This window comes from Balaenoptera physalus (assembly GCF_965194825.1).
Source record: "Balaenoptera physalus genome assembly, chromosome: 8".
NCBI lineage: Eukaryota > Metazoa > Chordata > Mammalia > Artiodactyla > Balaenopteridae > Balaenoptera > Balaenoptera physalus.
This window is the reverse complement of record NC_138887.1, coordinates 49,299,501-49,316,674: the sequence shown is the minus strand read 5'-3', so window position 1 is coordinate 49,316,674 and position 17,174 is coordinate 49,299,501. Positions and strand designations below refer to the sequence as shown.

At 39.3% G+C, this 17,174-nt stretch overlaps 1 protein-coding gene across 1 annotated transcript in view; it reads left to right on the top strand.

The window, feature by feature from the left end:
- DNAH11 (dynein axonemal heavy chain 11) overlaps window positions 1–17,174 on the top strand; it is a 312,569-nt gene that overhangs the window by 228,467 nt on the left and 66,928 nt on the right. Inside the window, exons 63-64 of the mRNA XM_082472819.1 lie at window positions 4,114–4,284; window positions 16,673–16,908. Coding sequence (XP_082328945.1) covers window positions 4,114–4,284; window positions 16,673–16,908 — 407 coding nt within the window. The remainder of the gene's footprint in view (window positions 1–4,113; window positions 4,285–16,672; window positions 16,909–17,174) is intronic.

Sequence of the window (17,174 nt, the reverse complement as noted above, 5' to 3'; positions counted from 1 at the left end):
GTGGTTCTGAAGAAACTAGGGGCAGGACAGGAATAAAGACACAGACGTGGAGAATCGACTTGAGGACACAGGGAGTGGGAAGGGTAAGCTGGGACGAAGTGAGAGAGTGGAATGGATATATATGCACTACCAAATGTAAAATAGATAGCTAGTGGGAAGCAGCCGCATAGCACAGGGAGATCAGCTTGGTGCTTTGTGACCACCTAGAGGGGTGGGATAGGGAGGGTGGGAGGGAGATGCAAGAGGGAGGGGATATGGGGATATATGCATATGTAGAGCTGATTGACTTTGTTATAAAGCAGAAACTAACATACCATTGTAAAGCAATTATACTCCAATAAGGATGTTAAAATAAATAAATAAAAGAAAAATTTTTTTAAAATGCATTTGGCTGAAGGTGATAGAAAAGTTGATTTACAGTGGCTTAAACAAATGGGAGTTTTTCACATATTAAAAAAATTCCAGAGGTAGACCATTATCAGTGTTGATTCAGGTAATTAGTGATCAGACCCCTAATCTCTCTACAGCCTTCTGCTGCTCCATACTTAGCATGTGTCCGTTCACCCTCACACACTTTGCAGCCTGGTCACCGATGGATGCTACACCTTTAGATTCAGGCAAGAGAGAAGAATCTGTAGCAGCTGGATTTTTCTCCTTTCATAACAAATACTGAAGTGTTCCTCGCAACCCCTTAAGCAAACTTAACTAAAGCACTTAACTTTTATTAGCCAGAACTAGAGTGACCACACCTAGCTGCAAAGAAGGCAGGGAAACTGGGAAATGGGGTGATCATAATCAGCCTAGCCAATCACAGTTCATCCCAGGGGGCTGGACACATTAACCCTCGTTTCAGAATCCGAGTTCTCTTACAAAGAAAGAAGGGAGAAATGTAAAGTACAATGGGTGGGGCTGGGTGATAGCCTTATTTCTTATAAATAGAGTAGACATTTAAAAATCTAATTTAAATTTGCTACAAATTTAAACCCATCATCCCTCTGAAGCTCATAGTTTATTATACATAAACTCATGGTTCACTCTGCAAAATTTATTGTCTCCATTCCGTTTCATTAATCGCAAGTCTTTTCTTCTAGTTGTTATGGTCAAAGCTCTGAAATCACCCTTGACTTTTTGCTCTCTTTCTCACACCCATATCCAGTCCTTCAGCATATTGGACTGGCTCTACCTTCAAAGTTCATTCAGAATCCCAGCAGTCTCACCACCTTCGCCTCGCCACGCTGATCCAGGCCACCAGCATCTCTCCCCTGGAGTACCGCCGTAGCCTCCACCGTCACCCCCAAGGTCCACTCCCCTTTGTGCAGCTGAGTGATGTTTTTTAAAAAATTAAGTCCATTCATGTTACCACTCTCTCAGAATTCCCGGGTAACTAATTGTCTCACTCAAAGTACAGTCCAGAGGTTTTACGTGGCCTACAGGGCCCTCCGTGATCTGGCTCCTGGATACCTCTGTCCTTGCCTCTGCCACCTTCCCTCCTGCTCCATCTTCACTCTTCCTCACCCTGCAAGTTACTCTCCTCCCTCATAATCTTTGCCTTTTTCCTCCATGTGGTTCCCACACTTCTTTCAGATGTCTGCTAAAAGTTCTCCTTATTACACGGTTTTCCCTGACCTCCCTACGTTAAAGAGTGTACACCTTGCCCCATACACACACACACACCTGTAGCTCTTTCCACTTCCTCTGCTTTATTATTTTTTGATAGCATTTATGATCACATGACACACACTTGTATATGTGCATGTATGAACACATATACTTTTCTGTGGTCTTTGTTCCCTAACTAAAATATAAGCTCTCAAGAGCAGGAACTTCATTTGTTTTCTGCACTGCTTGATCCCAAGCATATAGAATGGTCCCTGGCACATCATAGGTGCCAATATGTATTTGTTGAATGAATGAATGGGTGAGTTTTGGGAGCCTCCTGTGTTGAAAAAACATTCTAGAGCCCTTTGAAGACTCATTTTTCTTAGATCATTTAAGAAATTCCACAGCTTCTAGTGGAGTTTGTACCCGCTTCCATTTAAAGTGATAAGATCTAGGCAGTTTGAAGGGTTTACGGTTTATGAGGTACATGAGGAAAAGAAAAAGTGCCGTTGAATTAGACTTACTTGAAGTAGAGAATGTCTCAAAGTTTTATCAAGGTAAAAACAGGCTTTACCTTGTATCTAACACACAACAATGTCTTCCGAAGGCTTTATTTATTCATGACGATTTAGAAAAGGAGAGGAAAAAATGGTTGAATAATGTTAACTAACCAAAAAAGTACATATATGTGTGTATATATATATATATTTTTTAAAGGATTAATTGAAGATGTCAGACCTTTTCCTTTGAGGATAAATTCTTTCTGACTAGAAGAGGAGACAGTTAACTTCTGAAAAACACCAAGACTGATGATTTTGTCTATATAGCATTGACCTGGAAGCTATAGTCTCAACCATTCAGACTAATAAATCAGGCAATTTATATTTAATCATTAAGTAGCTCCGGAGCTGAACAGCTGTTCAAAATTAGAAATGGGTCACCCCAGCCAGGATGGCATTACAGGCAATCTATAATGCATTAGAATAAAATTATAGTGATTTTTAACTGTCTAGAAATTTATTACAGGACATGTTCCAACTCTTAAACCCTTGTTAGCCAGTGTCAGTAATGATTTATGTTGCGTGGGTGGTATAGTGAAATTATTGACGATTTCAATCGCCGGTAAGTCTATGTTTAGTAAATCTTCAAATTTCAAAGCTGTTTTGGAGAATGAGGTGGGTGCCCTTTATTGTTTATCATCTGCTAACCAAAGACAACAAAATTGGAGGAAAAGCAAATGAGAGATTCTTCTTCAAAATTAATGGATATATTATGTATAGCTGAAGAAGGAAAGTAATAAATTCTATAAAGAGGGCAAGGGAGTTGAAGTTCCCTAGTGTGTAATTATAGAGGTAACTTGGGGTGATCTTTATCGAGCAAAGCAGATTATCTTAAAATAGCTTTCATAACCATTGTCACCTGCTAGTTTCATTACCTCAGTGTTAGGGGTATTGTGATGGCTTGCAGAGAACTGGCATTGCAGTCTGCTCTGACATACATTGTTTTTGCTTTCTGTGGTGTGTCTCTCTTCTTTCGTGAGTAAAGCTAAATTCCACAGGGTTCTTCATTGCTTGTACTATCAATTTGCGGGGGGTTTTTTTCAGTTCCTATTAATTAACATGTTCTTAGAATGTGGTATTAAATTTTAGCATGCATTGAAACCAGATGAATTAGTGAAGTATTCTGCAGTTCAATCAATCCATAGATATTTATTGCAGTTTTAGTCAAATCCAATATTAAGGGCTCCACATACTTAACCCAGAAATCAGATTTTAAATGGCTAGCCAACTAGATATAAGGATTTGAACAGCATTCTCCGAGCATACTGTCTTCAAAGCTAGTGAAGTCCTGCCGGTTTCCATCTTTTTTACATGGGCTGTAAGTTCTTTCACTGATTGAGTGATTATACTATAAAAATAACCTGAGTTTAGTAACTACCAGCACTCTTCTTTAATTTACGGAATCCTTGTTAGGTGGCTCTTTAAGCTTTATGTTTTAATTTAATTGACATAACTGGTGTTTGTCATTTTCCTTTTTCTGTAATCAGCCCATGGCCCAAATGTTTAAGATAATGTTTGCTTAGGGTGGTGTAGTAACATTGCTGCAAATCAGGAATGATGGAGAGCATCCAAGCCGCCATTAAAAATCCTAACATCACTCAGTCCTGGCCACAGCTCTTGGTCCTCTACTCCTAGAGGGAGAGAAGAGTGACTGTCAGCCTTTTAAGAAGGACCTCAATCATATTTAGAGTTCGGGCATCCAACAAAAAGGAGATGTTCGAGATCTAATGTCGTGTTGCCGTAAACTCCCCTGAAGGTACTGTGAGAGCACCTTCGTAATGATAGGTCACACGTATGAACGATTATCATGGTCATACCATCCAGTCATGTTCTGTTCCTTCTCAAGGCTGTGCAGAGTGACCTAGACGTAAACTGAGGAATAAGGTAATTACATTAAACGTTTCTTGAGTTGCTGCTCACCCTGCAGTTACATCGGAGTAACCTTATCTTTCAGTCAGAGAAGATTCGCTGGGGTCAGTCTGTTCAGTCCTTCGAAGCTCAAGAGAAGACGCTCTGTGGAGACGTTCTCCTTATGGCAGCATATGTGTCTTACGTTGGATCCTTTACGCAGCAGTATCGCCAGGAACTGGTAGACTGCAAGTGGGTTCCCTTTCTTCGACAGAAGGTAAGATCAATTCCTAGCCTTAGCCACATTTAGAAGCATCACACTGAAATTTCAGTAGTAAAAACAGTATATGTACCAGGCTTTTTTGTACCTCTGTAATCTCAACTGACTGGAAATTCTAGTATTGAAGGAGATGTTTCTTGTGTGTTGCAGTTTTTCTTATTTTAATGATGGTTTCAACCAGGAGATGGAAAATAGAAAAATTATTTGTATGAACCATAGAGATGTAGTTGGAAAACTGCTTTTAACAAAACTGTTAACTGAAATCAAATTTGGATTATCATGTTAGCGTATAGCATGAAACGTTTTGTTTTGTTAATAATACTACAGGTTATTTGTTAAATCTTTTTCATGACTACTTTCAGATGAAAAGTGTAGCACTTGTATATAAGTATAAAAATAGCTTATCCTCAACTTGAAAATTCAAACCCATAAGCAAAACGAAATCATAGATTAGGAAGATTTCAAATTGTGTAGTTTAAGATCATCCTTGTACAAAGGAGAAAACTGAGATACGGAAGTTTAAATGACTCGATAAAGTCATAAATGATAGGAAACCAGGCCACTGTTTTCTATGCTGCACTGTGTTATCTCACTTGATTAAAGTAGGTTCTTCACTTACATATCTAGCCCTTAAGAAATCCTAAATCTCTCTGTGTACTTGTGTTCTATGTTGGTAATTATGCCTCAGTTTTCACAATAGTTGTTTTCAGGACATAAAGACATGCCAATGGAATTTCTGCAAACTAAATTAAATATTGAATATTTTGGAGAAAGCTTGTTATTAAAGGCATCCCATGATTAATAATTGTAAAAGAAAAATCCTTTTGTAACTAAATCATTTAATATATCTGTAGTATCAAGCCATATTTTTATATGGAAGATTTTTAAAAAGAGGTTATCTGTATTACTCCCTGAATGTTCAGGGTTTTCTTTAAGTATTTCTGCCATAAAATATGCCTTTTATATAAGAGGATAAAGCGTTCTGGTAATTTTGTCCACCTCCTACTGCATTGTGAGTTTCAGAAAGTGTTAGCTGTCTAATTCTTCTCTCTTTTTTGTCAGTCTCATCTTCTCCAAACTTTAATCCTCTACATGGGTGTCTTGGTCTGGGTTGCCCTGTGACTACTTCAGATTGATGATTGTCCTCTTTTGTGGTCCTCTCTGCATTTTCCACCATCGATAAAGTTTTCTCATTCTTTCCACAATTATAGGGAAATTCACTTCCTGATGTGCAAACTGTTGAACGTCACATTGTCTTCTTATTTTTACAATTACTCTTCACTTTGGATCATGTAATAGTATTAACGGCATGAACTTAGGCTATCAGTCATTTTGCATTTTTTACATTGAAAACTTGCCTTCTCAAATTTAAGTTTTGAAATTGAGTCTTAATTGCTGGTATTGCATTCTTTAGGGTATGTGTTTCTGGGAAGTTTCCCATCAATCGATTTATATGTTCCCATTGACTTAAAATTCCAAATGTGGAGTTCCATGAAGATAACATTTGTTTTGAAGAATAAAATAAAATTAATTGACTTATCCAAACTGTCTAAACATTCTAAACATACAGCCAAAGCAAAAATGATAATTTTCTGATGCTCTATGCTAAACAAACATTCATTTTAACTATGGGCCTGTGTTTCACTGTGGGCCCACAGTTCTCAAGACCCCCATGTCTGTTTTTAGTCATCCCAACGCTCTCTCCTTTCCTCTTGAGCATGTAGACATCATGCTGAATGAGAAACAGACCTTCAGATGTGACCAGCTCACTCACACTCATCTCTGGGCATAGCTATGCTAAAGGAAGAAAGAGATTTCAAATTGTATAAATGACATCCTTTTGGAAGAGACTTTTCTGTCTCCAAGACCCCTGGCAGAAAGTGCTACATAAAACCTAAAAAATGTCTGTCCTATGGAATGGAGGTTTCCAGTTTCTGAGCTACTTACCGTCTACTCCTTCTAGATTCAGTCACAGCAAAGTGGAAAGACAGTCATATCTTTATGAACATGTGCCAGGGTCCAAGAGGGGCTGCAATTGCTTATTCATGTTAATTTTTTGATGAATTTTCCTTCAGCAGTGTTCCCTTGTCCTGCCCTCCCAAGAAGCAACTCCTCTTACTGCTCCACAGTATACAGGGTATTTTCTTACCCTATTGCTCTCCTGAGTATCTCTGGCTTGTCAGTTTGACTTGGGTGTCCTGGGGATTACAACAGTTTGTAAATTAACCAGTCAACAAGTGACTATGATTTATGTCATTATAAAAATCTCTAAACTAAGCATGTTGTTTATTAACGACCTGTTGACATATTTAAGGTAACCTTGGAGAGAAAACTCTTATAAAGTAAAACAGCAATCCTTAATGTGTTCCTAGAAATGAAGACTATATTCTAAATGCATCAAAACTCCAAAATCTAATGAACAAATTTAACTCAGTTCAAGTCAGAATTTCAAGGGGAATTATATTTTAACTTGACCCAGTGATTCTAAAGTTTGCTGGAAGAATATATTTTTAACAACAGCATCATAATTTTGCAATAGAATGGGAAGAGGGCACTTGTCCTTCAAGATATTAAAATATATTCTAAAGCTAAAATAATTACAGCAAAGTGGTTCTTCAAGGGAAGTAGAAAACGAGAATAGAATAGAGTTCAGAAGCATTTAAGGATGTAGAGAGATATTTGATATATTTAATGTATGATAATGTATAAACTCCCACAACTGCATCTATCACCTCCCAACATTTGTACTCATATACTGTCTTCCCTCTTGATGCTGTAAGATGATACTTCTATTTAAGGCCAGCCGTTTGGGTTGTATTCTAGTTTCCATCCCCTTTCCCTTCCTTGAGGAAAACTCTAGACAACTTTTCCCTTCTTTGTCATCAGAAATTTTTCTGTCTCAACTAATTCATTACTAGATCATTCCCACCAGCATTCAAACATACAGTTATTTCATTTATTCCTCCCATTAAAAAAGAATATACCAGTGAATTTCTCTTTGACGCCCCCTGCCCCTCCAGCTACTCCTTCATTTCTCTTCAGATCTGTAAATCCTCCCTCCATATTTCTGAGTCACTCCAGACAGGCTTTTGTCCCCACCACTCCACCGAAATGCCTCTTGTCAGATTTTGCTACCACGTTGCCAAGTTGAGTGGTTTGTTCTCCATTCTCATGGTACTTAAATGAATTTGATGCACTTGAGCACTCCATCCTCCCATAAATACTTGCTTCACTTGATTCTAAGGAGTCACCCGCCCCCCCATCTTCCTAATACCTCACTGGTCAATTTTCCTCAGACTTCTTTTTTGATTTTTTTTTTTCCTCTTCTCCCCAATCTCTTAATGTTGAAATGACCCAAACTTCAGTCTTTGAGCTGCTTCTTACTAGGTTCATGGCTTTATTTATGTATTTTTTTATTCTTTTTTTTTAAATTGAGGAATAGTTGATTTACAATATCATGGTAATTTCAGGTGTACAGCACAACGATTCAGATATATATATATATATTCCTTTTCAGATTCTTTTCCCTTTTATTACAAAATATCGAGTATAGTTCCCTGTGCTAAGGTTCATGGCTTTAAATGCCGCCTGGATACCACTAACTCCTGCAGCCCAGACAATGGCATCTTCACTTCTGTGTCTGAAAGATGTCTCAAATATAGAACATCCAAGCTGAAATCCTGATCTTCCCCCTAAAACTTCTTCTACCCACATGTTCCTGATTTGTTTAATGGTAGGCCCATCCTTTTGTTAGCTCAGGCTCGAAAACCCTGGAGTCATTTTGATGTCACTCTTTTTCTGACACCTACATCCAGTTCATCTAGGAAATTCTGTAGGCTGCACCTTTAAAATATATTCAGAATCTGACCACTTTTCACCACCTTCACTGCTTCCATCCTGGGCCAAGCCATCATCTTCCTCTTCAGTTAGTGCGAAAACCTCCTAACTGGTTTCCCTGCTTCTACATTCGTGGCTTCTCTCCAAAATTGGAGCTCAACATATCAGCCAGTGTGACCCTTTAAAAATGTAAGTCAGATTAAGTGAATTTTCTTCTAAAATCCCTCTAATGGCTCCCCATCACACTCAGAGCAAAAGCTAGAAACCCTCCAGAGGCTTATAAAACCCTACATGATTTGGCCCTATTATCTCTCTTTGTCTCATTACCTGTTATGCCTTTCCTCACTACTCTGCTCTAATCACACTGGCCACCTTCCTTGAATATGCCAGATATGCTGCAGCCTCAGGACCTTTGCACTAGCCGTTTCTTCTGTCTTGAAGTACCTTTCCTGAGGACATACGTTGTCCCACTCCCTTCCATCAATCAGGTCTTTGTTCAAACAACAGCTTCAAATCCCTAGATGTGACTACAGCCTTCATCCCTCAGCATGCCTCATTCTGCTCCATATTTTTCACCATACCATTTATTACTTGCTAATATGTTATCTCATTTATAAACTTGTTATGGTTAATATCTTTTCCCTCCGCCAGAGAAAATGTAAGATCCATGGAAGCAAGTATTTTGCATGTTTTGTTCACTCTTCCATCCTAGAATGGTGCCTGCAGCATTGTGGATGTTTAGTATTCCTTTTCATTGAGATATAATTTGTGTACCATACAATTCACCCACTTAAAGTATACAATTCAGTAGTGTTTAGTGTATTCATAGAGTTGTGCAACTGTCATCACAGTCAATTCTAGAGCATTTTCATCACTCCCAATATAAACCCTACACCCATTAGCTATCACCCCCAATCACCCCATTCTTACTGGGCTTATACAACCACTAATCTGTTTTATGTTTCTAAAGATTTCCCTGTTTGGAACATTTCATATGAATGAACTCATAAAATATGTGGTGTTTTATGACTGACTTCTTTCACTTAGCACATTTTTAAGGTTCATTCATGATGTAGCCTGTGTCAGTATTTCACTCCTTTTTATGACTGAATAATATTCCTTAGATGGATATACCACATTTCATTTATCCATTCATCAGTTGATGGGCATTTTTGTTGTTTCTACTTTTTGATTATTATGAATAATGTGGCTATGAACATTTGAATTATTCATGTACAAATTTTTTGTGTGGACATGTTTCATTTCTCTTTGGTACATACGTAGGAGTGAAATTTTCTAAGCTGTGTGGTAACTCTATGTTTAATCTTTTGAGGAACTACCAGACTACCAATACATATTTTAAAATAAATGTGTGCTTAAATGTACATTGTGTATCAGTGGGGTAAGTAATGGATTATTCAATAAATGGTGATAGAACAACTGACCAACCATTTGGGCAGAAATACAGCTAAGACTCTCCTTCATGGCTTCATGTTAAATAAAAAGAGTTCCAAGTGAGTTAAGTGTTAGAATGTTAAATAACTTAGAAAATGTAGGTGAACTGATGTATAATTATAAATGGACAATATAGATGAACATTACAGAATTAGTGAGGGGCCATATTATAACCCCATATAATAAACTAAGAAAAGAAGTTTGAACTTAATCCGAGGCATGGGGAGTCATTGAAGGATTTTAAGCAGGTCTGTGACATGATCAGATTACTCATTTGAAAGCTCACACTGGCCACAGAGGAAACAGGACTTGGAGGGGGAAGAGACTATTGTTATCTGTTAGAATGACAGTCCAGAAGACAATGAACTGAACAAAGTGATGACAGTAGACGTGGCAAGCCGGGGCATGATTCCAGAGGGGGCAAGGAAGAAGAGTTGATGAAACAATGCAATGGATTGATGGGGAGAAAGTATATATATGAAGGTGCTATTCCCTCAGATTAAAATTAGTTTGAGAGGACTTCCCTGGTGGTGCAGTGGTTAAGAATCCGCCTGCCAATGCAGGGGACACGGGTTCGAGCCCTGGTCCGGGAAGATCCCACACGCCGTGGAGCAGCTAAGCCTGTGTGCCACAACTACTGAGCCCACGTGCCACAACTACTGAAGCCCGTGCACCTAGAGCCCGTGTGCTCCTCAACAAGAGAAGCCACCGCAATGAGAAGCCCGTGCACCGCAACGAAGAGTATACCCCGCTCGCCGCAACTAGAGAAAGCCCTTGTGCAACAACGAAGACCCAACACAGCCAAAAATAAATAAATAAAATAAAATTTTTTTTTAATTAAAAAAAAAAAGTATTTCAAAGGAATTTGGGGGCTTTAGAAAATGGTGATGTTACATTATTAAAAATATATGTATGTAAGCACATTTAAATAAGATTAAAATATGGATAAGGCTTAAAAAAAAGAAAATACAATTAGTTTGAGAGAAAAGACGAAGTTTGGTTTTAGAAACATTGCGGTGTCTCTGAAACATTCAAGTGTTGATAACCAGTAGAGAGCTGAACGGGAGTGTTACTGGATGGGAGTCATATCAGGGAGTCATTGATGTAAGGTAGCTCTTGGAACTGTAGGTGTGGTGAGATCTTCTAGGGAAGAGGTTTAGAGTAAAGGGAGCTGAGTCAGTGCTGACATGTAAATAGGAAGTTGAGGAAGTTGAAGAAGGCACAGTCAGAGACTGGAGAAGCCCCAGACAAGAATGGTGTCCTAGGAGATAAGAGTAGAAACATGGGGATGGTCAGTGATGCCAAAGCTATAGAGACAAGTGAGAAAAAAAATTAAGAACTAGAAGTGTCATCAGACTTGGAAATGTGAAGGTCTTTTGTGACCACGAAGGTGTAATGAGCCAGAAGCCAGATTGCACTGAGTTATACAGGAAGTGAGGAAAGTAGGCAGAAAAAGCAGATTGTTCTTGTAGGAATTTGCCTGTGAAGAGAAGGAGATGAACAGAAGTGCCTAGTTAGAGACATGAAGTAAGTGAAGGGTTTGTTTTTTCAGTATGAATGAGACTAGAGCATGTTTCTATGCTTCCAGAGAAAGAATGGAAAAGGAATTGCTGATGATAAAAGGGGGAAGAGGCCCGATCCATCAGAAATTGGGAAGAAGGCATCAGAATAGAGGAAAATGGAATGACCCTCAGGTAGAAGACGCAAGACTCCCCTTCAACTTAGGTGGGAAGGAAGGAGGCAAAGGTGGACACCGGCAGAGATACTGATACAGGGAAAGAAAGCTGATGTAGTCATAGCTGCTGGTCTCTCTTCTCTCAGGGAAGCAGGAAATTGCAGTGCCAGTTGGCCAAAGATAAGAAAATTGAAACTCGAAGATCGCTGTGAGGAGGGTGATGAAAACATCAAAAATACCCATCGAGAGCAGTTGGAGAGTAGATGTTAAGTGTTGCCAAGCAGCTTTAGGAAACCAAAGATGAATTTGGAAAAGATAAATTCGTAGTCACAGTAATAAAGCTGTCATCAGCAATACTCACAGTCTGGGAGCAAAAAGAGAAGACAGAGAATGTTTATTTCAGCCAGGGTACAAGATTTATAGGCAGATAAGCCAGAAGGAAAAGAAGACAGGGACGGTCGTGTGACAGTCAGAAAAACGATTAAGGAAAGGAAGGCTCTATTTAGGTTCGGTAGAGATGTGAGCGTAGTTAAAAGCTAATGGTTACAATGTTCATTGTAGCACTATTGCAGTAACCAGGACATGGAAGCAACCTAAGTGTCCATCAACAGATGAATGGATAAAGAAGATGTGGCACATATATACAATGGAATATTACTCAGCCATAAAAAGAAACGAAATTGAATTATTTATAGTGAAGTGGATGGACCTAGAGTCTGTCATACAGAGTGAAGTAAGTCAGAAAGAGAAAAATAAATACCGTATGCTAACGCATATATATGGACTGTAAAAAAAATGGTTCTGATGAACCTAGGGACAGGACAGGAATAAAGACACAGACATAGAGAATGGACTTGAAGACATGGGGAGGGTGAAGGGTAAGCTGGGACGAAGTGAGAGAGTAGCATTGACATATATACACTACCAAATGCAAAATAGATAGCTAGTGGGAAGCAGCTGCATAGCACAGGGAGATCAGCTCGATGCTTTGTGACCACCTAGAGGGGTAGGATAGGGAAGGTGGGAGGGAGACGCAAGAAGGAGGGGTTATGGGGATATATGTATATGTAGAGCTGATTCACTTTGTTATAAAGCAGAAATTAACACACCATTGTAAAGCAATTATACTCCAATAAAGATGTTAAAAAAGTGGTTAAACATATGATAGAGTTTCTCAAAAAACTAAATGTAGAATTACCATATAATCCAACAGTTCCACTTTGGGGAATCTACTACCCAAAGGAAGTAAAAGCAAGGTCTCAAACAGATACTTGTGTATTTGTTTATAGCAGCATTATTCACAATAGCCAAAATGTAGAAGAAATCCAAATGTCCATCAACAGATGAATGGATAAAGAAAATGTAGCATATACACACAGTGGAATATTATTCAGTCTAAAAAAGGAAGGAAATTCTAACACATGCTACAACTTGAATGGACATTACAGATGTTATGTTAAGTGAAATAAACCAGTCATAAAATGACCAGTATTGTATGATTCCACTTATATGAGGTACCTAGAATTGTCAGCTTCATAGAAAAAGAAAGTACCGTGGTAGTTGCCAGGGGCTGGGGGCAGGGGGTAATGGGAGTTACTGTTTAATAGGTATGGGGTTTCAGCTTGAGGAGATGAAAAAATTCTGGAGATGGATTGTAGTGGTGATTGCACAGCAATGTGAATGTACTTAATATCACTGAACTGTACACATTAAAATGATGAAAATGACAAATTTTATGATATGTATGTTTTGCCACAATGAAAAATCGGTGGTGGGTAAAGGACTGGTTGTCTTAATGCTATTGGTAAGAGTAAATATTATGTTTAAAGGTGTGAGAGAGGTATAGATAATCATGGTTAAAGAATTGGGTATTAGATGTTTAGATTTCAATAATGAAATAATTTCAGATTATTACAAGATCTGGGATAGCATTTCTATCTAAAGAAGGAGATGGTGTAATACCCTCCCAAAATATACCAACATCGTTGAGGGTAGGGGGTGTGCAAGGGAGACTAGGCATGGGCGTGTTGTGTGATCTTCCCAGGGGGTTCTGATATTTTACCCTCCCTCTGCCTCCTCCCCCAGAATGCTAGAGTGGAAAGGAAATGTAGAGCTTTGGCATGAAGGATGTCAAGGCTGGAGAGTGGATTCGTCATCTCCATGCGCACTGAGGTTGTCACAGATTGATAGCCAGACCTGGAAAGTGAGAAGGACCAATGGCTAAGGCTTTAATATGAGGAGGATACATAGAGGATTGTAGAGCTGGACTCCATGGGCCTCAGAGGTGGCATTTTTCCTCAAGGACGGAAGAGCTGTGGTCTTGGAATGATGTGCAGGGGAGTAAGAAGAATGACCACTGTTACCCACACACATTTTTGCAGTAATGGGAATATTAAGAAAATGAACTGTCTACTTAAGAAAGCCCTCAAGGGAAGTGAGACCCTAGGACATTGGTTCTTGGACTCCAGCTTCACGTTTAAATCATGTGGGAGTGAACTTTGAAAACATATAGATGCCAATTGAAGTTGAATCCTTAGAGATTGCGGGGCGAGGGGTATGTTGGCAGCTTGGAAAGCTCTCATGTGATTCTAATATACAGCCTGGGGTTGAGAGCCACTGCCCTAGGGAAGAGCTGGGTTTTAGTTGAGACAAGCAGATAGAGGGAGCAAGAGAGTTTGGCCCAAATAGGACTAGGATACTATAGGACGTGCGGGAACAATTGTCAGAAAGTGTGACAGTGGGGGCATGAGTTTGGAGGATGGCATGGGAAGTGCCATCCATTCAGAGCAGCGTGGTGGTAACTGAAAAGGACAGGGGCAGTGGGCGTACGTGGCCTTGAGGGTCCAAATAAAATTGTTACCCAAAATTGTTTCCAAAGTTATCGTCTGCTGGGCAGACAAATGAAGACATGGGCAGGTTCAAGGAGGCATTTGCGCTCCACTCATTAATCTGACCTAGCAGTTTATAGACAGAGCAAATACGTGGAAGGATTATACATGGAGTTAACCTTTCTAAGCCTCAGTGTCCTGAGCAAAAAGAGAGTGAGAGAGACATCTTCTTGGCAGAACTCCTGTAAGAGTTAAGTGAGGCAATGAACAGAGTGAAAGTATATGAGTAAATTTTGTAAGCACTTAAAACCTTACAAATACTGGTTGTTTTGTTGCCGTCATATTAAAAGAAACTGGGAGTCTTACCTCATCAGGAAGTTCCCTTTTATCCTTTGGAATATACCACTTGGTCAATTCTCAGAGGATCCTAATAGGCGTTTGGTGTTAGGATTAGTCTAGCTTGGCTCAGGGTATGTGCTTCCAGCCGGTTCTTTTCCCTCTAGTAAAACTTCTTAAGAGGGGAGGCTCTTTCCCTTTTTTTTCAGCTCCATCCTGATTGAGAACATCCTGCACTATTTAATGAAGCAATTAGATGGATTCTCACTGAATTGCTAGGCTGACTGCACTTGGTTTCTGTTTTTGCAGACTCCTTCAAGGAATTCTGCAAAGAAGAGTGGATTAAAAAGAAGATAACATATGAATTGAGGTTTCTTTTCCCCACTCTAAACCTAGGTTAAAATTACTGTGAAAGTGATAACTGTATTGCAACTATCAAAAAATTTTTTGATGAAAAAATTTCTCTGTGTCACACAACTGCCTATTTGAACATCATACTGTAAAGCAAATATCCTAAACTTTGTTTCTAAAAATTTAAGTCTCAATGTATTTTACAGTATTTATGGTATTCTATAGTGTGAGTTACCTGCTTTGTTTCCCCTACTAGGTTAAAGTGGCCATTAACAAAGGGGGACTTCTCTTTGATCCCCTGAACTGTACTCTGTACACAGTAGGTGCTCAAACAACTCAGATTGTTGAATTTGGACACAAGATCTACATGCTTACTCTTTATAGCGTCAGAAATTAAAGTTATTTTAAGCCCCTAGTTGTTTCAAGTTGTTTGTATTAAGTAGAAGTTAAGAAATTAAAGCCATGGAGGCTTTAAGAGGATGCTTATTCTGTAAGATAGCGATTTGCTTGTGGAGTCAGATATCAAGGCTGCTTGTTCCTATCACTAGAAGGTAGAGTTTGATTTATTTATAAGATACCATTGTCAGTAGGAACAGTAGGCATATTATGCTAACTTTTCCTATACTAACCTCACGTTGCATCCCAGCTTTACTGTGGGAATTCTTCCAGCATTCTGTTTGCTGAAGCTTTGTGGGCAACCAAGAAATCAAACACGTACTGCTGCTACAGCCTCCCCTGCCTACTTCATCCAGGTCGGGCTCTTACTGCCCTCTCTTATGGAGGCATGTTTCCATGTTAGCCCCCCTACCCAGCCCGGGGACTAGTTCCTTATTCATCTTGCTGATCGTGGTGTCTCCACACATATGTAGGAGGTGCTCAATAAATGTTTGGTCGTTGATGACTGATCGAATAAATTCCTTAATAAATTCCTTTCTAGAATCTTATTTATTTTTTGTAAAATCAGTCCACTTTTGTAAAGAACTGATGCTTATCTTTAAAATAGGTTTCTAAAAAAAAAAAATAGGTTTCTTCTTTCTCTTTTAAAGGAGGCAAGTTTGGTTTTTTTTCTTTTGTAAAAAATTTTTTTATTGAAGTATAGTTGATTTACAATATTGTGTTAGTTTCAGGTGTACAGCAAAGTGGTTCAGTTATGTATTTATATTTTTTCAGGTGATTTTCCATTATAGGTTATTACAAGATACTGAATATTGTTTCCTGGGTTATACAGTAAATCCTTGTTCCTTATCTATTTTATGTAACATAGCTTGCATCTGTTAATCCCGTACTCCTAATTTATCCCTCCCCCCAACAACTCCCCACTTTGTAATGCTTCTCTTCACAGTCACACTGTAGACAGTTCCCTCTCAGAGGAGAGGCCGTAGTCGAAGTTGCTGGGTACCACCACAAGCTGACAGAGTTCCAGCGGACTGAATAGATTCCATGAACCCACCCCAGAGAGAGAAGTCATCTCTCTGTAGTGTTGATCTGTAGAAGAAAGATGAAATGCTAGAAGCAAGAGAGTGCATTTTAGCATTGCTTATGTGGGATGATTACTCAACTGGGCAAATATTATACGTTTCTGTTGTCCTGCCATACTTCCTGGAGTCTAAATTCACTCTCACCTTGTTGGGGTTGCTGTAGGTGTGTATAGAGGGCAAAGTCCCTTTTGCTTCAAGCCAGATAGATGCAGGAACAAATCAGATGTTGGATGCTGCAGTTGACAGAATTCCAAGAGGTGAACAATGGGCTTATTGGGTCGAATTGTATTTCATGATGAGAGTTTTATTTGGCTTTTGAGAGTCAGGAGAATTTGTATGTGTTCTTTGGGCTTTGGTCTCTTGTTTTCTTGTCTGTCGTGCTCTGCCACACTGGCGGTTTATTGCCTTCAACTCTGATTTTAAAGGTCTCCATCCCAATAACTGAAGGCCTGGGCGTGATTGCCATGTTGACGGATGATGCCACAGTTGCCACCTGGAATAATGAAGGACTGCCCAGTGACAGAATGTCCACCGAGAACGCTGCTATCCTAACACACTGCGAGCGCTGGCCCCTGCTGATAGATCCCCAGCAGCAGGGAATTAAGTGGATCAAGAATAAGTATGGAACTGACCTGAAAATCACACAAGTGGGCCGGAAAGGGTATGTGAAACCTGAAGGGTTGACTTTCTGTTGAGCTGCCGGAAATGGGTCTGACTTTTACCAAGTCCTGGCATTTCTTAGACCTCTCTGCCACTTTGAAATGTGATAGTTTGGTACGACTTGTTTATCTGCCTGCTCACGTTTCCCATAAAGTACCTCTGTTGAAAGGGCATTTACGTTGGGTGGCATCCACTTACCTGAAGAAGAAATTAGTTGGAAGGTTAGAACAAACTGCATGTGAGAGGAAAAATTTCCTAAGGCCAAGA